The 22812-nt window shown below is 45.5% G+C and overlaps 3 protein-coding genes across 10 annotated transcripts in view; 2 read left to right on the plus strand and 1 right to left on the minus strand.

Annotated features, from left to right (window-relative positions):
• Positions 1-21: 21 nt before the first annotated feature.
• On the plus strand, positions 22-10000 carry C4H11orf16 (chromosome 4 C11orf16 homolog). 3 transcript variants are annotated; one of them, XM_054200678.1, is made up of 7 exons: positions 22-108; positions 1396-1588; positions 2410-2569; positions 3695-3923; positions 4686-5348; positions 5812-5999; positions 7755-8966. In XM_054200678.1, the coding sequence occupies exons 2-7, from the start codon at positions 1422-1424 to the stop codon at positions 7938-7940; spliced, it is 1593 nt and encodes a 530-aa protein (XP_054056653.1). In that variant the 5' UTR covers positions 22-108; positions 1396-1421; the 3' UTR covers positions 7941-8966. The 3 variants fall into 3 exon arrangements, 1 of the variants encoding a protein (XP_054056653.1); XR_008466315.1 differs by lacking the exon at positions 22-108 and adding an exon at positions 9919-10000 and having other exon boundaries at positions 1402-1588; positions 7755-7995; XR_008466314.1 differs by lacking the exon at positions 22-108 and having other exon boundaries at positions 1402-1588; positions 7755-7995; positions 8402-8966.
• Positions 9106-14328, minus strand: AKIP1 (A-kinase interacting protein 1). Of its 5 annotated transcripts, none has more exons than XM_054200682.1 (5): positions 14200-14328; positions 13448-13525; positions 10838-10945; positions 10472-10522; positions 9106-9556 (listed from the first exon to the last, which is right to left on the minus strand). In XM_054200682.1, exons 1-5 carry the CDS (start codon positions 14299-14301, stop codon positions 9413-9415), a joined length of 483 nt encoding a protein of 160 aa, XP_054056657.1. In that variant the 5' UTR covers positions 14302-14328; the 3' UTR covers positions 9106-9412. The 5 variants fall into 5 exon arrangements, with proteins under 5 accessions (XP_054056657.1, XP_054056656.1, XP_054056655.1 ...); XM_054200681.1 differs by having other exon boundaries at positions 14167-14301; XM_054200680.1 differs by lacking the exon at positions 9106-9556 and adding an exon at positions 9934-10191.
• A 3138-nt stretch (positions 14329-17466) lies between these two features.
• Positions 17467-22812, plus strand: part of DENND2B (DENN domain containing 2B) — a 179214-nt gene continuing 173868 nt past the window's right edge. The window contains exon 1 of one of the 2 annotated variants that reach the window (XM_054200675.1): positions 17467-17752. The gene's annotated coding sequence lies outside the window, so the exon portion shown is untranslated. The remainder of the gene's footprint in view (positions 17753-22812) is intronic. The other variant, XM_054200677.1, reaches the window with a different exon arrangement.

Genomic DNA, 22812 nt, shown 5'->3' on the forward strand with positions numbered 1-22812 from the left:
TGTGGCAACCTCCGTAGCAACTAGGAAACACTGGCAGCAAACGGCTTCCTGCGTCAAACAGGCAAAAGGGTGAGATTTATGCATCGGGACTAAGTCCAAATCAACCAGGTATAGAGTTATCAATAGCTGGTAAGTTTGAAACACTGCTGTGTCCAAGCACTTAGAGTTATCCGGAATAAAAATCGCAGTGTGTCGCACAATTGCCTTTGTCAGTGCCCTGTTTTGTACAGAAATAGTGCACTTGGCTCTCGGCAGTGACAGTGCTGAATGGGTTTAAAATGGGCTTTAACGTAGAATTCTTAGTTGCATTCCTTCACAAAGTATTACTGATTCTGGCTTGCTTTGGTTTATAATAGGGGAGTTTGTGTAGTTGTGAAACAAATGAATATATTGTTTGATTTCCTGACTTTGCAGCAGGTTTTTGCACGGTTTGCAGCAGTTAATCCACTCTTCTTGCTGGGTTTGGTCTGCTAGTTTTTTGAAACTATGTGTATCTGGGAGTCTTCATAAAAAGAACTCCTAGTTGGTGTCTCTTAGATGAGAGACAAAATAGCATTTAAGCGTAATATGAGTGCTTAATCTGTATTTTGTAAAGTAAATTAGGCACTTAAATTTTATATGTTGTTGAATTTCCATGCAAATCTTACCCTAAGCATGCTAAACGTTTCTAAGCAACATGAAAAAAAAAAAAAAAGAAGAAAAAGGAATGGAAGCTTGTCTACTACATCTTATCAGATTACCAGAGATAGCATCAAATCATCAATTTTACCGTGACAGCCTCTGAATAGTTATCACTTGTCAAATCTGAGCATCTCATTTTTTCTCATGGCAAGTCGTAATCCTACTGTTATAAAACATGACAGGACAGCTGAAAGATCAAAATATTTCCTCTTAATACATCACTGTAAATAAAACAAGTAACAGGCAACTGTAATCTAACATGTTCAAGAGCTGTCACGTTTACTCAGCTTGTCAACTTCAGCTGTAGTTTCTGCCTCAGCTTGTGAAATACGGAAGGTTTGGCTGGGACTCTGTACCAAAAAGCTTTAAAGGAAAGGTATAAGAGAAGAGAGCTGGATGTTACAGAGGGAAACAGAAGTTGGAGGGAGGTGAAAGCCATTGCTTTCCTGGGGATTTTCACAGCATTTCTAGTTTTCTTGGGTGTTTCTGTCCCTCTACCAGGTCAGGATTTGAAGACAACTGAAGATCACTGAAGTCAGTAATAGGGGTTCATCTGCCCAGATGCTAGTCTGGATATTTTGAATTCATTCTTTTAAAATGAAAATAATAATAAAAAATAATAAAAGCTACTGAGTTCTTGAGATACACTGAAAAGCATTTTCTTGTGCTGGAAAACGCCAGTACGTTGTCTCTTCTCTTTTCATCTACCAACAGATCACAACTGAGCTGCTTTTTGAAGAATGGCTCGTTGGGAAGGGTCCCTGCCTACGGCTCACAGGTATTGCAGTGCTGTGCCAGCTCTGGACACGTTTGCCTGCCCCAGGGTCATAGCTGCCGTCAACCCCTGCTGCAGGAGCTCTTTTGTAGTGCATCCCGCCTGGATCACCGAGCCCCGAGCCCCCCGGAGGTAACATCAAGTTCTTGTTTGAGTCTGTGGTTTGTTTTTTCTCATGATATCTAATAGGATAAGCCAGGCTGGTGTGTCAGATTAAGAAAGCAGCAGCTTGAACATCGTTTGAGCTTTCCCTTCCCCCGCACTGGCAGTTTTTTAGATAATATTAACTAAAGTCATTTGCTGCCCTGACGATTATGAAAAGCAAAGCCTGACTAAACCTCCTGTCAAAGAAACATTCCTTTAATATTATTTGGGTAAATAAAAGCTTTTTTGCACTAGCAGCCATCTCCTGTGAAACGTTCCTAACGCTTTGTGACGGGATTATTTTTCCTGTATTGAACTTGGACTTGTCATCAACCAGCAGATTCGTTGTTTACTTTTCTCCTTTTCTGTTGTTTCCCAAATGCCCAATATAAAGCATCGCTACAGCGTTCTCGAGCACGCCTACGCTGTGCTCTGTGCTGGAGATGGATCCTTTCTCCTGGTCTGAAGGGTTGCATTGGCTTGCCATGCAAGCAGCAAAGGAGCTAGTGCAGGTGACACTGGCCCAGGACGCCAGCGCGCTCCTGGCTCGCTTGCTCTAAACCCAAAAATGAAGTGATCTGAGTAAAAACAGGTGATGTTTTTACAGGAAAAACTGATGTTTTTTTCCACAAGAGCAAGGAATTGTCCCAGCACAAGCAAGTTTTCTGTTTCTTCCCACGTGCCTTGGCCTTCAGGAGTGCTACAGAATGAGTTGGAATGATCCAGTTCTTAAATCTTACAAGATTTTTGTTCCCCATGACCTACAGAAGCTGTTTCTCTCAGTGCTAACCCATTTTCTTTTCTTCCAGGTGCCAATGGATTAGCTGCTGCCTCCCCTCTCCTGGCCCAGCATGGGAGAGGCTGAGCGCATCGGGGAGACCTGCGGGTTTAGACAGCAATGTCCCTGTGCTGGTGAGAGGGGAACAAGATGGATTTTATTACCGTGGCACAGTAAAAGAGGAGATAGAGGTGAGTGACAGTTGCTGTGCGGTAGTTGTGGGTGTCCAGTTGACCAGCAGTCCTCACGCACCGCCTGAGTTCAGTGTTATGGTTTTGGTTGCAGCTGGTGTATAATTAAAGAACAGATCACTAAGATAGCTTATGCTTGTGATTATGCCAATTCATAAAGCTCCTGATGTGCCTGATTCCAGGCTGTCCTCACCTCCTGCTGCCTGGTGTGCCGGGTGAGCCTCTCGCCTGCAGCATGGCCTCCGGCACCAATACACTAAGAATTATCAGATCCTTGCTCTGCTCAGCTGCCTTCACCGAGTCCGTTTCTTGGAGTGAGGAGCTGCGTTTCAGGGATCCTCATTTCCTGCAAAAGATGGGTGCCCCTCAAACTCCCAATCTCCTGGTGAGAGCAGTGTCATTGTGCACCTGGCCAGGGCAGACCCTCTGCTTCTGCTGGCGCTGGGCATTGAGCCAGGCTCGGATGGCGTGAGTGCTCTTGGGAGCAGTGTGAGCTACTGTTGTGTGTAGACACACATCCATCAATAGCACAGGAAAAGCGTTAGTGTTTTATGTATACACTTCCAGCTTGAGTCAGCTACAGACCAGTGGCTCGGTGTCTTTTCAGAAATGTTAGTGAAAGCTTTAATTCATTAGTTTGTTAGCACTTCAAACTTAACAGAAAAAAGAGCCTATTCTTTCTCAAGAACAGGGAAGTACCTCATTTCATTGTTGATGGAAAGCCTCTTGACAGGCCTTAATTTAGAAGAAAATAAAAATGCCCAACAACGCCCCCCAGAAGCAGAGTTAGTCTTGTATGTAATGAGGAAGGACATGGGCATGACTGAAGAACAGGTCTGTACGGCTTTGGCGTCCTTTGTTATCTGGTGCACATGGTGTTGTTCGTGAAATCCAGTTGCATTCTATCTATAGTTATTTCTCTTGGGGAAGAAAATACAGGTCCTGGCAGCAGTGGATCTGTACATGTGCTTCACTCAGCATGATTTCTGATGAGTCTCCCACAGGTTTTTCTGGCTGGCTTGGTGTTTTGAACTAGCCACAAAATGGCCTTCTGGTGAATATTATATGACCCGACGCATTACAGACTGTTTTTCAGAGAAACTATTACTTTGCTCCTGGTAACAGGGTGAAAGAGGCATGTTCCTGGTAGAGTTTGCCAAACCGCTTGTGTCACGTGGCAGACATCAAGTGTGTGTGCAAAAAACAGCGAAGGATGGCATCCTGGAATACGTGAATGGGATGAAGCATTCCTTAGTTCCCGGAGACAAAGTGCTGGCACCCTGGGAGCCAGATATGGCCAGGTACGGCCCAGGAACCGTCCTCACAGGAATTGAGACAAGAGACCCCTTAAGAGGTAAGAAGGACGCTGCCCTCCTCTTGCTTGGAAACAAGAGTGATACTGTGAGAATAAACTGTCGTCGTGGCCTTACTGCCGGAGAAACACCAGTGCACAGACTACAGTTTAGCATTGCTTAAAGCTTGCGGGAGCTGATGGAACTTGCTGATGGATATCTGCATGTAACCTCACCAGTCTGACCCTAAGGAAGTTGTGACCCATAAAAATGTAATTTTCCGTGTCTGCCAACGTGTCTGCTCGGACAAGGCTGTGTCTGCAATGTGACAGACTATGGCCTTTTCCTGAGAGATCAAGTGAGGCAGCTCTCAGGAAGCACCCATCCATGCTTAAATGCTCACCTTTGTATCGAATGGTACATCTGGGGGCAATTTTTATCACCCGAGCGTAGGAGATTTCAACAGCTTATTCATTTTTCCCATGTCTGACAGTCAGGCTCCACTGACTTATCAAAATACTACTCTCAAAGCAGTACTGCTAACTTTGGCAGCAACAACAAAAGTTACTCCATCAACATTTTCTTGGTCATCTGATGACAAATTGTGATGAAAGATGCTGCCAGGCCTGTTGTCACACCGATGATGCCCTATCTGCCCCTTCCACCCTCCAGGACATTATGGTGAGGTGTTTCAGAGAAGGGCGATAGTTGATCCTGCTGCTTGACAGGAGCACAAAGTGCATAAAGCTGCAAAGCCTGATCTGTATGTGCGCGCTGCCCAGGCAGACCAGCTGCTTATGGTTGCTTACCTTTTCTCTTGACAGCTTCAGAAGATGAAGAAATTATGGTCCAGTTCTGGAATGACAAGAAAGCCAAACTCCCACGGGATGTAGCTCTGTGGATCCCTCCTAGCCTGTGGGAAAGGATTGTAGAGATGATCCACATGCCCTTCACCAGCAGATTGAAGGCCAGAGAAAGTCTGGACACTAACTGTTGTATTTTTTCCTGCAGTCCTAAACCAGCCCTGATTCCTGTTTGTGCTGTACGTAGACTTGCTAAGCACTGTTTGCTCGGCTCACCCTGCTGGCCTCTTTTCTGCTGTCACTGTGATGGTGTATGCTGTTTGACAGCACATGTAAGGTGCATCTGCTGCTGCCATCCCCACGTTGATGCCTGGTGGCCTCTTCCATCCAGGTCTCTGGTCTTTCAGAGAGAAACTGAAGAGGCAGAGTCTGGCAGCGAGCCCACTCCACACCTTCTAGAACTGGAAGGCCCAAACCAAGAAGAACCAGCGGTTGTGGCAGCATCTTCCCCCTCTTCTGATTCGGAGTGGGACCTGGAGCCATTTCCCACTAAGAGTACTGTGGTGGACAGTGCTGTTAATACAGACTCTGGCCGTCTTGAGAAGCCCAGGCTAAAGGTTTCTGCAAAACCAGAGGGCAAATACTGGAAAAGAAGCCACCACGAGTCCTGTGCCAGTAATTCAGGTACCTTTTAAAATACCCTCACGGGGAAAAAGCAGCCAGAGGGAAATAACTAAACGTATTCTGTGCCCCCTTGATCTGGGCAGTGACTTTGCCTGTAGTTAATTGGTATAAATATTATAAATTTGCAAATCAGCCTTGGATACAATATTTCCCCCTCCCCAACATTTCTGCTGCCTCATCTTGCATGCTGGCTCTTCTTTTGGCAACTAATCCCATGGAAAACTACCAGAACAATGAATCTCATTTGGAAGCACCGATATCCCTCTCTGAGTTTCTTCCCCATCATTTTCCTACGCTTTTTATGATGCTAACAGCTTCATTAACCTTCATAGCTAGTCCCTGCAGAATAAATCACCTGAAAGAATTCCTTTCAGGTTTAAAGTGCATTTTCCTCCCTTCTGAAATGAATTTTCCCCATTTCAGTTCTGGGCTCACTCTTAGATACCATTTCACTCCTTCCCAGGACTCGTCAGTTGCAGCAGCGCATATGCAAAGGGCAAGCTGGAATCCAAAGCCATCTCCACCGGGGAGGTGTCCCGTGTTGTACCGACTAATCAGAATGCAGTGTTTGAAACCATCAAGCAATCTCCCAGAGGGCAATTCACAATAAAAGAAATCTTAAGAAACCAAGATTTCAAGCCAGCATTGGGGGTAAGGTAAACTGTATTAATACTGTATTTACACAAGCATGCGGTTTGTTTGGATGGAAGAAATATTCTTGTTAATGGTCTGGAAGTTGGCTAGAAAAATACATTGTTTCTAACTTAACTGCTTGCTAAGGCTGTTCACCAGTTTTGTGAGAGGCAGAGAACTTCTCCGCTAATTAAAACAAAACAAAAATCCCAAAACCCTAAGGAGGGGCTGAAGCTACTTGGTAAAATGGAAAAGATTACGCCAGTAACTGTGTGAGCACATTGTTATTGTTAAATAACAATGCAGATTTCAATTCAGAAACCTGCCATATGCCCATTGACATCAACCCCATGAAGTCCTATGGAAGTAGAGACCTACAGGAGCGGCCCTGGACATGGATAGCTGTGACTCTCAGCAGCAATAAAAAACAAGATTCGATCTAGAAAGATGCTGCGCTCTGCCAGTCACATCCTGATAGTCACGATCTCTATCTCTGAAAGATAAAAGCAGATATTTTTAGTAAACAGTCTTTACTGAGTATCTTCTCTTACTCCCTCACAAGAAGCAAGCAGTTTAAACAGCGTATCTACCCTAAAGCAAGGGGATACAGAGTTAGCAAACCGTGTCACAGCTAGCAATGAGGACACTACCCTGATTTTTAGGCTTGGTTTCTGTTGGCCATGGTCCCCTCCTGCTTTAGAAAAATTTAAAAAAAAAAAAAATCATAACGTGAATGCCAAACAAAGGGAGCACAAAAAAGAGGAAGAAAAAAGCTTGCAGGAAGAAGAGGAAGATGAAAGACAATAGCAGGATGAACAGAAACACTGTTCTACACAAGAGCACCAGGAGTACTCTGGTACTATTAATAGATTATATATCAGAAATCAAATATTAGACCTTCGTGCTCTTGCTACTGTGAGCTGACTGCAGAGTAAGACTTTGAACATGCTTAACTTGCATGATTTTCTTTAGGGGAAGATTAATCTGTTAATGGCGTCTTAATGAACAGAGAATATACTGGAATATATCTTGTATTGTCAAAATCATATGCATTAATTTTAAGCAGATGCCTACCAACTTATTAACGGTATGGTTCCTACTTTATTATTTAAATAATCATAGTTATACACCTTTGTAATTGATTTCCTAGGAATTTTTAGGCCAGTATGGAGCTCCAGGCAGACACGCTCTAAGGTAGAAAGTGTCACAGCAGTGCACTGAGGTGATGTGCTTTGCCGTTTGGTAAAACTAAAAAGAAACCAGAGTGACTTCGTTCTAACCCCAAACCGGCAGCATGAATCACAGCAGTTGACGCAACAGAGAGTATAATGACATACTTTTATTCCTGTAAAATAGCCCTTGGTATTTTTAAACCCGGAACATACACTGCTACTCCTTGAGATAGCTGAAGAAGTTTTATCATATAATACAGATTGCATCAGAAGTAACTTGCAACAAACAAGTGAAGCTAGAGAGCAGCTTCCCAGAGGTGCTCTCTGTGGGGCTAATGTCCTCCCACTGTAGTCACCAGAAATCCTCCTAACTTCTAGCGGAGCAAAGTTTGGTCAAACCTAACAGCTTCTGAAAATCCTGTGGTCTTACTGTACGCTTCTGTGTTTCAGCAGTAAAGTTTGTACTAGCACAGACATTATACCATTATTAAAGCTACATGAGGCAGAGGTACCTATCTTAGAGCCAGAAAAGCAGCAGTTACAAAGACACTGATGCTTTTTTTAGACTAGACTTCCAAGGGATTTGTTTTCTGTCCTCCAGGAAGAAGGTTTTGCAGCATCAGAAAAACAAAGATATCAAAAAGCAAGAAAGAAAACAGAGTCAGATGACAAATGTAAAGTGACTTGCATAGGAGACGACAAACTTGATGATACAGAGTATGTCAGAAGAGGACAGACAGAAAAACCAGCAAAGAGCTCATTTACAACAAAGCAGAGAGAGACGTGATCAACCAGAATTCAATAAATGTACAACTGATGAAGTTCAGGAGCTGAAATTTCAGGTAAACTGCTTATACTATATCAGCGTTACATTTATTAAACAAATCAAGTTCTGATTTAGGTACCGTCTCTGTAGAATATCTTTATGGATAATGGTATCATTTTAGTAACTGAGAAACTCTATTTCCATCCACATTGAATTTCAGCATCCTCATTCTTTACTCCAAGGTGTTACATTAAATTCCTAATTATTTGGACTTGACTTTACAATTCTGGAGAGATCAGCTAAACTAGTATGAGCACTAAAAGCCTGAACAGATGCACAGCAAGGGTCTAATAAACCTCCAATTCGCCTACAGTTCTCTGGAGTCAGCCAAAGGAATTCAGCATAGAGATTGCTTTTTGTAGAAAGCCAGAAGGAACAGAGAAACAATACAAGCTGACAGCTGAAAACATTTATTTTTTCAGGATTAAAGCAGAAGAGAAAGCAGCCAGAGGGTAAAGGACCTGCTCTTGTAGATACAAACAACAAAATGCTTAGAGATCCAGTGTTCAAGTCACTGAATTTTATGTTCCCATGAAAACTGAATGAAACCTTAATGCCATCAGCTACAAAAAGATTACAGATATATACATATATAGGTCATGTCACTAATTCTAACCATGGAATGCGATCCTTCAGGAGAGTTAAGCATCCAGGGAGTCTCATTACTGTGACTGCTCATGTTTAAAGCGCATGAACTTGGCCATAAGCTGCAGCGTGCAGTTGCTCAGCAGTACTTTTCGCCTTGGGAAATAGGAGACAATCCAGGGTACCCTAGTGCCTACTGAAAGAGGCAGCTAACTGTTGTTTAGCCTAGGTAAGAGCCTGCGAAGAGACAGGACTTGAAGTGTCAATAGTTTATGTGCCTATACTGAACATCTGACACATTCAAGCACCTTCCTGAGTTGGGGTCCTAGATAGCGAATTACATTTGCATTTTATTTCTTCATCAGAATAATAAAAGTACAGATAGGAGATATGCATTGTGAAACAGCTGCTCTAAAATCAGTGCCAGCCCACAGAAGTTAACGTACATCCATATTCATACCACATGGATCATGATTTCTGTGGTCAAGAATGTGACGTGGACGTTCTGCCTGAGGATAATGTAAAAGAAGTTGTCATCACAAAGACTGAATTATGTATTTTATTCCACTGATTGTACATTTAATTCTTTAAAGCATAGGAACCTGGATTTACAGAGTCACATAATTGGATTTAAGGCACACAATGTACAAATATTTATAAAATCAGTGTACAAAGTGAGCTGCATATAATTGCATTAAGTAAAAAAACAAATATACAGGCCATAAAAATGCAGTCCCAAAAAGGAGGATACTATTAAAGTGCTAACAAGGAAAAGATATACATAGTTAATTACATGCATTAAAACAGCCTCATATTTTATTCCTGTGATTGCCAAGAAACAACAAACATCATAGAACAAAAGTTAAATCAACGCTTTGTCCTGCACTGACATCCACCACGTGGGTTTGTTGCACCATGTCCTCTGAGGTTGCTGTGACAGAATAGGTACCAGGAGAAACTTCAATATAGATGTCTTTGGAAGCTTTTCTGGTCTTTAGCAGGGGCCAGGAGGGAAAAGAAAAGTTTCGTTACTGTTTAGTCACCTTAGCTTTTCCACAAAAATAAAAATTTTGAATTTGGGTAAAAAAATTACTTTTCAGCTGCTATATAAATGTATTAAGATTTTTCAAAACACACAGGCAGCGTGGACAAAACTGCAAAATGTTCCTGAAAATAAAAAAAATTAGAAAGTGCTATACTCAAAGTATTTCACCTAATGTTTCAATGAATGGAAACAACATGCTGTAATCTCTACCTCGCAAAACTGAAAGCTACCAACTTAAACCTTTTGAACGTAAACCTGGAAAACATCCACACAACAAGGGTGCTCACACTAATTTGTACTGTGGTACAGATTCCATGTTTCTCATCATTTGTGGCTCAGAAGTTCCTGAAATTGATGTGGTGAGGTGTTCGACTTTGAAAAATAATAAAAAAAAAAAGATTTTCTTCTTGAGGAATGGGAATCTTCAGAGAAGATGGTATGTGAGGCCAAGCATAACTGGCTAAGCGACTGCCACACGCCCTGCTGCACGCCTTTCCTCAGCACAGGAAATGTGGCAGGAGCACAAATGAGGTGAGACTGGAGGACTCCTGGGTTATTGTCGCTGATGCAACTCACAAGAGCCTGAAGATTAATCACAGCGTTTGATGTTCTACACCAGTTCAAAATATAAAGTAGACTCTTAACTGGTTATGTGCCAGAATGCCACAATACGGTTAACAATTAATTGTGCAAGTCTCTGCTGCCCACCTTTACATAGATTAGGATAGTGAACACACCACTAGTTAATGTTCTGTGCTATCACAAAGTCTCCACACCTGATCACAAATTTTAACCAGCTTGATGCAAAATGATAGAGAAATGCTATACTTCAATTTTAAACCAAAGTATTCTATAAACTTACATGTTGCTGGCAAGTTTGAGCTTGACTGGGTGCTACAGAGGCTTCAGTCCTCTGGAAAGGAAAGAAAAAGATACTGTTTTCTAATGTACAACGCAAAAGGCAAATTCTGCGCCTGAGAGAGGGGATGCTTTATGTCCGTGAAATTTTCCCCTCCACAAAAGGACTGATATGACACTGATTGGTGCCACCAGAAGTTACTCTGCCCTCTTCTCAACAGAAGGCTCAGATCAGTCCAGGTGTTCACATGGTTGTGATGTCAAATCACATACATTAGTGTAAGCAAGTGTCACAGACACTAGACAGATAACAGTTGTCCCATGGAAGGGAAGGAATAACCTTTAATCAAAACAAAAAAGACCTACTTACCTCTTCTTCGGAGGACTCCACCTTTATTTCTTGCCTGCCATGGTATCTGCAGATGTGTTTGATTTCATGCTCTTTGCATCTACAGGCTGCTGTGAAGCTATAGTACTTCTGGGCAATAACAGAAACAGAGACTATTAGGTGGAGAAGCATCAATGCCATGCTCACAGCTACCGCAGATTTACAATTAAAAGTGGAACTGCACAGCTGCTGATCTTCTGTAGTAACTGGGTGGCTCTCATGTGAGGATGAAAACAATGCCTGGATGTCCACAGGACATCTGCCTTCTGGTACAAAGCTGTCAGCCCTGATTTTAGATGCCTGTCTCCCAACCCAATACACAGGGACTCTCTGACACCTAAGAACTGAATTAATGAAAACATCACGAGGAATGCTCTGGAAATATCTACCTCATCAGGCTCTCCAAGAAAAGCTCTAGAGGAAGACGGCATAGTTTATGGGTCCTCAATCGGATGTATTATGCAAGCTAGGTGCTTTGCAACCTAGCCAGTGAAGACTGGTTCTGCAGGGCATGTGCAGGAGCAGTGCTCTAAAGGCAGAACACATTAATACTGAAAAATGATTTGGTGATGAAGCTAAAGTGTCTTCAAGGCTAGTACCAGTAGCATAGTGGTTTTGAGAATTGTATTTAAGTCCACGGCAGCCCTTTTCTATCCCCACGGTAAATTAAATACTTGAGTACAGCTCTGCTGCCATCTGCTGTCATCACAGAACTCCTCCCAGGGTCACCTTTTTGATCACAGGGACCAAAAAGTTCCAAAATATCTATTTTATTTCACTTATTTTTTTTCCGTGTTTAGCCTTGACAGCCAGAGACAAAGAAATATAAAGCCAATAGCAACTGTTATTTCCAAATCTACTGCTGTGCTTTATTTCTTGAGGTTATGCACACATCAACAGATTTGGTTGCTTGTATTGTGGCTTACTGTGGAGGTATGTCCCAAAATACATCACATACTCTGACCTATTGCATAACGCTTCACAGAGCATCACAGGGGGTGAGCTGGATTCTTTTACATGACGTCACAAAGCAATGAAATCAAACTTTTGGTAAGAAATGTGGGTAAACTTCGGTCTCTAAATAATTCTGAACAACTCATCTTAAATCACATAATTTTAATCATTTGCACACGATGGCATTCAAATGCTTAAGTGGTCATGTTTGGCTGTAGATTTTTATTTAAGCTTTGTAAACTTTATCCAAGAATTTGTGGGTCTGAGAATTCCTCCCTCCTTCCCACTCTTTTATGACTCCTCTTCTCTACAGAACATGACTGAATCATTCTGTCTTGGCCGATGCACAAATGTGGAAGTCATCCCCTGCTTGTTCCCACTCTATTACAGACTCCTAACAGGATGAGTCTCTATACGTTGTTATATTTTTGTTTCATCTTGTGTAAAAATTCTATTCTGCCCGAGTTGGTTAAGGATTAACTGGTTACTGTGTATGTAGTGCTTTGAAATAATAAGGGAGTTGCTTAAGAGCTAATCATCTGGTGTGTGTTGAACTACTGTTTTCTCTAATTTAATTGAAGACTTAGCCTCTGTTATTAACTCTGCAGACAATGAGCTCCCTGCTGCATGGTGATAACAGACCCCGAAGGGCATTGACGATGTAAGCTGTGATGGAGTTTTCAGAGACTTTAATGCAGTAGTGGGGCTGCAGGGCTTTATTCACAAGCACGAGCTGGCAGAGGTGGGCTCCCGGTCTGTCTATCCGGAAGAGTAATGACACCCGGCAGCCAGAGTGCAGGCATAGATGTTACACCGCGGTTCCAGTGAGCGTGTGCCAGCATGAAAGCAGTGGAGCTGTGCATCTCTACGCCACACCTCAATTTCTGCTTATCATAAACAAACATATGGTGCTGCGCAGAAGAACCAAAGCCCATAATCCAGTAGCAACACCTCAAATCGAGTTTGCTTAAACGATACAAGATGTGAGATTCAGACATTACAGATGTAAAATGGGGAGTTTAACTCTGAATTCAGAGTGAACACGTGGCAGGAAGCAATCTCTTTCCTTGAGATCCAAACTCTCCCTTACTTCTGCCACGCAGAACACACTAACTCTTACCAGCCAGCATGAGTGCTTCATGTGGGTGTGATGAAAACAAAGGGTTACTCTGTCCTAAAGCCTCTCCACAGCAGAGGTGCAGAGGTACTTGCAGCACTGGAAACAACTCTGTACATTGTGATACATGACACTGGCTGCCACAACGTAACTTGTGATGTCGTTTGATGTTTCTATTGCTCTAACCATACTGCCTTTCTACCAAGAAGTGGAGAAACCCTCTGCTAAAATCTGTACAGGTCAACTGGTACTGTCTGTGGAAAAATGCTGGTATTGATGTTTATCAGCCAAGGTGGTACCTGTGGGTCAGGATAACACCAGTGAAACCTACCGCCATGATGGCGAATGCCCCAAATTTCTTAATCTAGGCCGGCATCGCAGGCTCACTGGATAAGCTCATGCCATGCAACAAGCAAAATGAAGTCTAATTTTTGCAGTTTTAGCAAAAGTAGTGCAAACAGGCCTCTGCCGGGCACATCCTAAACATTCCCCTTTGCACGGGTCTGGGGGCGAAACCTCACCTCGCATTCCCTCGTGGCTTGATTCATCAAGTTCACGATTGACGTGAACGCTGCACTAAGACGTTCCGAGTCTTCTTCCTGCAATTAGAGACATTTTTTTGGGTAACTCATAAGGTGGTGCTCGTGGCTTAGAGGTAGAAAGTGTCAGGTGACTGACTAGCAAAATACTGGCTAGTGCTGGAGGCTGTAGCGCTGAGGGTGAAAGCCACGCGTGGCCCACCGCTGTGGTGCTGTCTTAATGCGGCGTGCACCAGGCAACGCCGAGGCACTCACTGTGCCCAAGAGGGCACGGGATGGAGCGATGGCCTCGCTCTCCTGTCATCTGGCCCTGCCCACCACCGTCCCACCCTGGGTTTGAACAGATGAAACACAGGGGGAAGTCACCAAGTGTGACACTTTTCTACGTATTGTAAAATGCCTCCAGCTCCTCAGAGCACAGATACGCCTCGCTCCCACGCATAGATATATATACACACTAGGCCTCTACAGGACACGCACTATCCTGCCACCATTTAAGGTCGCAGCTCCTCGTTGCTTCTTGTTAATTTCGTTGCATTTCTGCAGGCACGGCCGCCCCCGCCTGCAGCACCGACGGGCGCCGAGGGCGGGAGCCCTCCCGCCGCCCGCAGCACCGACCGGTGCCGAGGCCGGGGCCCGTCCCGCCTGCAGCACTAACCGGTGCCGAGGCCGGGGCCCCTCCCGCTACCCGCCGCACTGACCGGGCCCGAGGGGGCCTGTCCCGCCGCACTGACCGCGCCCGAGGCCGGGGCCTGTCCCGCCGCCCGCCGCCGCCGCGCCCTCTCCAGCACGGCGCGCGCCAGCCCCGCTGTCCGCCCCGCGCGCGCCCCCTCCATCCCGCCGCCGGCCGTCACAGTGCGCAGGCGCCGCCACCCCGCCCCACACGCCCCTCCCGGTGCCGTTAGGGGGCGCCACCGCCCCGCCGCCGGTGAGTGCCGCCCCCGCCCCGCCCCGGCCCGTCCCATAGCACCGGGACAGACCCCGTCGGGTGCCTGGTCCCGCGGAGGCGTTGGGGGTCTCTGTTTTCCCCTCAGGCCGACACTCCTGGGGCGGGCCCGCGCCCCGCCCTGAGGTAAAGCCACCTCCCCGGGCAGGGGAAGGGCGTCCGGACCGGCTTTCCGTGCGCCGCCCTGATGGCGGCGGTGGGTCGGTGAGGCGCCCGGGTGCTGCTCCGCCGCGTATCCTCGCTGGGCGACAACGGGGAAGAGCCGGGAGGAGCTGGAGGGTGCCGAGCCCCGGCGGGCCCAGGGGGCCACCCCCCATTGTGTGGAAAGCGCTGCTCCCTGGTTGTTTGGTTTTTTTTAAAACTTCTGAGGTAAAAAATAATAATTACAGTACGTAGTGATGGTTGGCTGAGTGAAACAAGTAAAGGGGCAGAGCGGCAGGTGAGCAGCCTTGTCAGGCTGCCTACAAACTGCCTCTGTGGCTGCACTCCAAAAGAAAGCCCTCTCGCTTTGGTTAGTAAAATGAAAACACCAAGTTTTTTTGGTCTGCTGCAAGGGAGATTAGTCAAACAAGCCGATTTACTCCCCGGAAGCTGCTTCTGGCCCGGGAGTGTTTTCCAGCAGGGCAACCCCTAGGCCTGAGGCTGCAGCCACCACTTTCTCTGGGCTACCAAACAGGCTCGGACAGCATCCATGGCTACATGTACATTAGAGCCACTCTGTGGCCTTGCTAACCTTGCTTGCACTGAGGGGGCAGCAGGAAGGGCAAAATAAGCACAGAAACTTTCTTTAAGTGCGGTATGGCCAAGGTTAACATGTAGGCCCTGATTTTTCAAGTCCCTTGTTCTTGTTTGTGGAGCTTTGCTAGCTGTAATCTGTTTGGCAAGCAAGGAAAATCATCCTCTCCTAGTTTACATTTTATTGTCATCTTCCAGTTGCTTAACGAGAGCAGCAGCCAGCTTCTGTAATAAACAAGCCCTTCACAGGCCGCTTGTTCATTAAAACATATTGAAGGCCCTGATTCAGTGTTCAAGTACAATTTAACTTTAGGCTGGGTCTCTTGTACTCAAAGGAAAATTTAGGCAGTTGCCAGGGTGCTTGAAGTCTGGGGGACTGCATGCAACATAAGTGGAGGAGAAAAATAATATTTGATAAAAGCAACATTAGCATGTTTGAGGAGCTCGTTTGACATGCTGGAGAAGCAGCCAGAATAGACTACTTCCTGCTTAATTGGAAGTTGAGCATCTTTCTTTGAGCATCATTCCTTATTATCATTGGTCTCCTGGAGAGGCAGATGGGTTTGTTATCTTGCTGCACTTGTGAAATATACTTGAAAAGGCCCTCCTATGTCGTTTTCATAACAGGGAAAGAAAATTGTATTCATTTTATATTCCTGCCAGGTACTTGTAGCAGTAGCTTGTTGTTCAGGAGGTAAATTATTCCTTGTGTGTTGAAATTTAAACTCCCACCATTTTTTGATGTTCGGTGACACAGTACTCCTTCTGCAGCTGAGTAAATACATCTGTCACAAGAAGGCTGACAGCTGAAACAGCTTTTTGCTTTGAAACACACATTCACATCGGAATCCAGATGAGAGTTACCCTTATTTCCTGTACATTCACTCTTTTGAAATATAATGGAGGCTTGTGAAATGCTGGATATTTGCACCAAATTTCCTTGTTGTGTGGGATGACGGATTAGAATATCTCAAGACAATATATCTTATTTTGTTGATGAGGTGGTGAAAGCCAATAATAGTTTATCCTGAGTCCTTGGCTCTAGGTTCAGAGGACTATCCTTGTGTAGGAAAGCTCATAAACATTTGCCTAAAACTGAGCACCATTTTTGTTCCATTTCAGTCAGTGGAAGGAAGGTAAGCATGTGCTTGAAGATCAAGAAATGTGCAATGCTGGAGTTAGTATTTCCAGGTGCAGAATACACATGTCACTCTTCTCTTTATTTTTCTTCCATTCCTATTATCATTTAGTTAATACATTGTGAAGTCACTTGTTTTATAAACGCTTACATGATATCATAGAATGGTTAGAGTTGTAAGGGACCTTAAAGATCATCTAGTTCCAACCCCCCTGCCATGGGCAGGGACACTTTCCGTTAGACCAGGTTGCTCCAACCTGAATACTTCAAGATTTAGGTACAGTTTTTGTATTTTGCAGTACTCATGGTTCTGCTAACAGCTGGGATCCTGCCTCTTTTTTATGTTTTTTATATCAAATGTCTTGTGCAGGTTTCTCATCAGTTAAACTGGCAGAGGCATACAGACAGGCGTGCCAGGGAGCTGGCTCGTATGATGCTGTTTGTGGCCTGTGTGGAGTCCATGTGCTTTATCGCTTGTGCCACGCAGAGACCTCCTTCACCCTCTGGTACGCGGGTTGCCCCGTGTCCTGGCGAGCGGAGGAACCCTGGCTGGGGCTGCCTGCACCTCGGGCTCTGCTCTCCAGGGAGCAGAGCGTTACGAAACCCCTGTCAGTAGCTGATCCGAGTAGGTTGTATTTGAACCCAGGCACCCGGGATGAAGTTCAGAGGCATGCCTTCCCCGCTCTTTCTCCATAGGTACTGTTACCCCGAAGCTACCCCGGCGAGCGCGGAAAACGCGGGCGTCCCGCCGCCCCGGGGGCTCGCCCGTGCCCGGCGCCCTGATGGAAACCATCTGCTCGGCGAGCGCAGGAAGGGCTTCGCTCGCTTTCCTCCTTCCTTCCTTTCTTCCTTCCCCGCAAGCGGCTCCGCGCGGAGAGGAGCCCAGCACTCGTAGTTATTTTTTTAAAAATAAAAAATAAGCGGTATCGCTCCTTCGGGGGTAGAGGGTGGAGGAAGATTGTCAGGCGGGGGGCTCAGTTCTCTCCTCCTCCTCTTCTGCCCATCGCATCTCCCCGCGGATCGGCCCGTCCTGCCCGGCCCCGGTGGGCTGCTCCCCTCCCTCCCGCCTGGCCGGGACCCGGGTTTGGGGCCGCGGTGGTGGGGGGCGGCGCCCACCCCTCGGCGGGGCCGAGGCCGAGCGCTGCCGGCGGGAGCGGTGGCTCAGCCGCCCGGGGCTGCCCGGCCGCGGCGGGGCTGCGGGCCGGGCCGGGCTGCGCTGGGGGAGCAGGTTTCTTTGTTGGCTGCCGGGTGACTGGTTCCCATTAATCTCCCGCACTGGCCGTGGCCGTCTCCACTTCCTGCCTTTGCATACTTCTCTCTCCCTCGATCTCAGTCCCTTCCCTCCCCCTTCCCTCCCCCCTTTCTTTCTCTCCCTCTTCCCAGCTTCTCCAAAAAAGCTACAACCGCCCGGGCTGCGGGACCGGGGCTGCAGGCATCCGGTGGAGGGAGCGCACCCCTGCGCGCCTCGGTAAGGGCCGGCGAGCCGCGCCGCCGGGTCGGTGGTCCTCTCCGGGGACCCGGGCAGGGGAGCGGGGCTTGGGACAGAAACGATTGATCATGCTTCTGCTCGCCGTCCCTGCGCCCTGAGAGCCGCCCGCCTCCCGGGAGCGGAGCGGGGCGGGCCGGGGATGCGAGGCGGCGGGGGCTCCCCGGGCCCTCGGCGTCCCGGACGGCGGAGCCCCCGCGGCAACGGAGCCGCCGGTGTGGGCCGACCCCGCGACCCTGGCGGGGGTCCCTGCTCCGCCCGGGGGGAGCGCAGATGGGCGCGGGGTCCTTGCGCACGGGCTGAGCGGGGGTCGGTCCTGTGCCACCGCCTTGCCTCCCGGGACGTTTCTTCTCGCGTGGGTGGCGAGGGCACCCCGGAGGGACAGAGACAAGGAGACCACCTCGGCGGGACCGGGTTGACTGTGACCGGGCTGGGGAGCCAGCCCGCCGAGTGTGGGGCTCTGATCTGGAGCGAGACGGGGAGCTGTGGCACTTCTTTTCCCTTCCAGTGCCCGCTTGCATCGTCTGTCCAGCCGGCTGTAATGTTTGCATGCATGTTGAAAAGAGTAGAGGAGCCACCTGGACTCTAGCGGAAGACTTTAGGATCCCAAGACAGATTTAGCTGAAGAGCTAAGGGAACTGCTTCAGCAGTTCACTTGGTGGGAAAATCAGATGTACCGCTCTTGGCTTGGTACCAAGCATTTGCTTTAGTAAGGAGCAGCAGGTCACCGCAATCAAAGAGTAACGGCTACATATGAGAGAGCCTTCTTATGTTTACTTCGGTTTTATCAGTCAAATGTACTTTGAATTTTAGTGGTCAAGCTAAATGAAGCCGGATGCATAGTATTGTTGTATGGAGTATGTCAGCAGTAGTGTTTTATACACCCTTGTTTTACTGTTGCACTGACTTTTGAGGAATAGGTTTTCTTTCATTTTTATTCTGAGTCTTTTAACTTCAGCCAGATATTGAGTAATCCAGTAAAAACCACCTAGAGTGATCAAAACTTGTGGAAGATAAAGGATGAAACTGCTAGTTGGAGTCTGATTTCTGATGATGCAGAGTAGGATGAATTAAAGTGAGGTTGATTTGTCTTTGAGACTTGATAATGTTTTGATTATTCATGATTAACATATAGTCGGTAGATGAAAATATTCCATATTGTGGAAGGGTAAGTTAACAGAGCAAAACTAGAAGTATTTTATGTTTAAGGTGAGATTTAAGAAAATCCTGTATGGATTTTGATGATCAGGTTAACACATGTGGCATAGTGGAAATATGTTACCAGGTTGAATGGTGAGAGTAAGATTTATGGCTTTGACCATTCATATCCCTCTTGCTTTAAGACAAGTTATTTAAAGGAAAACTGCAACACATTTAAGCAATTATGATTACTTTATATGATTACTTTATCAAATTACCTGAGAATATAGTGGAGCACCTTTTAAAGCTAGCTACCCTCTATACACTCTTAAGAGCGACTAGACTGGCAGTAAATTGCCATCTTGCTTCTGGAATGGAACCGCTTCCCTCTGGGAGTATGGAGGAGTGGGGAGCAGGGCTCCTTGGGAAGGGGTGGTGATAGGGTGGGTAGTGCTGGGCATCACTGGGGCATGGGGACTGTCCCCATGTGTTCTCCTCTCGTGCAGAAATAAGGGAGTCCTGCCTGGCCTGGCTTTCTTCTGCTCCCTTCAGGCTGCTAAACTCCCCCAGCCAGCTTGCTCAGTGTAGTCGCTGCCATTCCTGGTGCTGGGGAGGAGAGGCACTTTCTGTCCTCTCCTACCCAAACAGCATGTCTGTGCTGCGGTTGCCAGAATTTTCTCCAAGGAGCTCGGGACCAAGCATTGCTGTTTCCCTTTAAGCAAGTGACTTTTAACATATACTGTAGCTCTTTAAGGAGCGTGTGACCCCTTATTATTGGTGACCCTGTAAACCATTGTGTAATCTGTTGACTGTAACGTACCATGCTAATTTATTCTTGGTTGGGAAGTCTTGCCAAGGACTTGATGGAATAGCATGATTTTATCCACTTTATTGTTTTCATTGTGTTTCATAAACATCTAAGACCCTCTGGGAAGAATCACTGGGGCGGCTGGGCCTCCTTTTTTTAATTGCTGGTTAAATAAATGTTGCCAGTTTAAAAAAAATAAAGTGGTATGCAGGATCTCAGAATGCCTGGAACTGCTAAGGACTCATGTTTAGGAAGCAGAACTATTTTTAGTGTAGGGGCATTTAAAGAAATGATACTAGCCCCTTGTGAAGAGGTCACTGTGAAGTGCGCTGAAGAGCCTGCTTTTAACTGGAGAGCAAAACCAAGTTTCCCACAGATGAGTAAAGCTCAATAACCAGATTTGTACTTTTCCCACTTAACTGAAGAGGGAGAGGATGGACTTTTCGTTAGTTTACAGTAGTGGGAGTGAGGAAGCCCAAATTCTTAGCATACAAAAAAAATATAAAATCCTGGTCTTGGTGAGACACTTAGCTTTCTGATTCTGTCCAGTGAGTGTCTGCAACAGAGATGTAGGACTGAAAGGCATTTAACACTTTCTGAGAAGGTCTGGGAACTGGCGGCTGAGAATCCCTTGGGATCTGTGTTTGTGGGAGGTCACAACTCCCTTGAATGGATCCCTGGCTGCTGTCCTTATCTATAGCTAAAAGAACTGTGGTAGAACTTAAAAAAAAAAAAAAAAAAGAAAAATGTATGGATGTTGAGAACTCAAGGCCATTTGGGATCCTAAATCAATTCTGAATATGGGACTGACTTGTTAAATAAATCACTTTGGATCCAGAGAAGGCTTTCTTCAACTCATCTGAGAAACAGGGATAGACTTTTTAGCAGGGCCAGTTGTGATAGGGCAGGGGGTAATGGTTTTAAACTAAAAGAGAGTAGTTTCAGACTAGATATAAGGAAGAAATGTTTTACGATGAGGGTGGTGAAACACTGGAACAGAATACCCAGAGAGATGGTAAGTGCCTTATCCCTGGAAATGTTCAAAGTCAGATTGGATGGGGCTCTGAGCAACCTGATCTAGGTGAAGATGTCCCTGCTCATTGCAGGGGGGAGTGGACTAGATGACCTTTAAAGGTCCCTTCCAACCCAAACTATTCTGTGCTTCTATGCTTCTGTGATCTACTTGGAAAATAGAAGTTCTTGTTTTTGATGGCTTAAGAGAATGTGGTTTATGTTAAAGTTACCACTGTGTGCTAGACCCATCATGCTGTCTATGGGGTCTGAGTAATCTAAATATGGTTAATGTAACCCAGTCTCTTGCATGGCAGAGGACCAAAATCTGGATTGATCAGATTTTCAAAATGTACCAGTTGATAGCTGAGTCAAATCAAGTTTTGGTCCAAACTTCATCGATGTCTTGTTTAACATAAGTTCAGTTTAGGTTATGAATTACTTTTTTTTTTCTTTTTTTCCCCCCTTTTTTTCCCAATGCTGAATGCCATGCGTGTTAGTTTTGTCTCTGTGCTGTAAAGTGTGTGCAACTGTTGCTCTTCAGATTTTTTGGTCTGCAGTTGGGATTTAGTTGGCAGTGCAGATAGGCAAGTTTGGGGAACTGAATGCAAATATTTACATTCTCAGTTTGGCCTAGTCCTTGTGCTTGTAAACACTCATAGTCATATTGAACTTTGGTGAGGTTATAAGTGGCTTTGCCGAGCCTTGCAAAGCCACAGCCTACAAGACCTGAAATTCCCCCTTTTGGGAAGAGTTTTGGATATGTTTTTTGGGTGTTCATACATCAGCTGAGAGTTAGTGCTTGTCACTTTTACCCCAAATCCAAATGCAAAATCTTTTCTGTATCTTGCTTCTTTTTAATGTAGAAATGCTTTATACCAGTAAGATGTATCAAGTCATGGAAGAGAAGTCCTGCACACCTATGAGGTACTGTGCAGACTCTGGAAATCCTGGTGTCCTGTGCCGCTCTAGAGCTCTGCCCTGGTAGAGAGGGGCCATGGTGAAGATCTTCCTCCCTCCGTGGCTACTGTTTTCCCGGTCCTTGCTGTTTGCATGTGCAGAAATAAAGTTTGAGGACTGATTTGAACAATGGGGATGTTTGCTCATGGAGAATTAGATTTAAGTCCTCTTTTCATTCATGTAGGCTTTTAACAGCTGTCAGATTTTTTTAGAAACTTTTTATTCACTAGGGACTGAGCCTGATTTTTTTTTTTTTTCTGCATTAGCAATTGAACTTTCTGAAGTCCACCTTACCACAAATTATAGAGATAGGATCAGCTCGTATGTTAACACTTCATGGCCAAACCACCCTCTTGTTTGGGTATGCCTTTCTGTTTGGGTCTGTTACTGTTAGCCAGAGTTTGAAATTAGATACGATAGTTTAGTTGCAGAGATCTTGAGACAGAGGTGATTGAGTTGCAGTAAGTTATGATAAGAATCCCAACTCAGCAGTTGATGTCTGTAACTTTGTATTTTCAGCCAACCTAGTTTAGGAAGAAGATTGTATTAGCTTAATCCACAGTGAACATGTTTAGAGTAACCTAACTTTGTTCTCTATCTGGAGTGTATACCCAGATAGTTAGAACTGTTCAGGGAAATGAATGCTATTGTTCATATAGCCAGTGCTTTTGATATGTTCTGCTGTAAGCTTCTGACCTTGGAGATGCATTTGTTCGGTTGAGGAACATAGGAAAAGAGTAGGAATTCATTTCTAATGCCACCTTTCACCATTCTTTGAAGATATGTTGGTTTGAGCTGTATCTGTCTGCTGAAAACCTGACGGCTGCTGCAGTGTAGCTGAGAATTCAGTGAATTTGTGCAAATGGAGAAATCCTTAAGGACACACTGAAAGTACAGTGAGTTTCTGTCAGAAATGTACCCTGTGTGTGTTCTCACACACAGGAACAGAGTGTTATTTGAGTTTAAGTATATCTGTCTCCTAATTTCTCTTTAAAATGAAGATGTAAAAATGCTTGATGTATGAACGTTTAGCGTTAGCACCAGTGCCAACACAGGAAACCAGGTCTTTGAGTTGAAACATTTAACATTATTCCCTAACTCCCACATTATTAAAAACACTCGT

This window comes from Rissa tridactyla, chromosome 4 (assembly GCF_028500815.1).
Source record: "Rissa tridactyla isolate bRisTri1 chromosome 4, bRisTri1.patW.cur.20221130, whole genome shotgun sequence".
Lineage (NCBI taxonomy): Eukaryota > Metazoa > Chordata > Aves > Charadriiformes > Laridae > Rissa > Rissa tridactyla.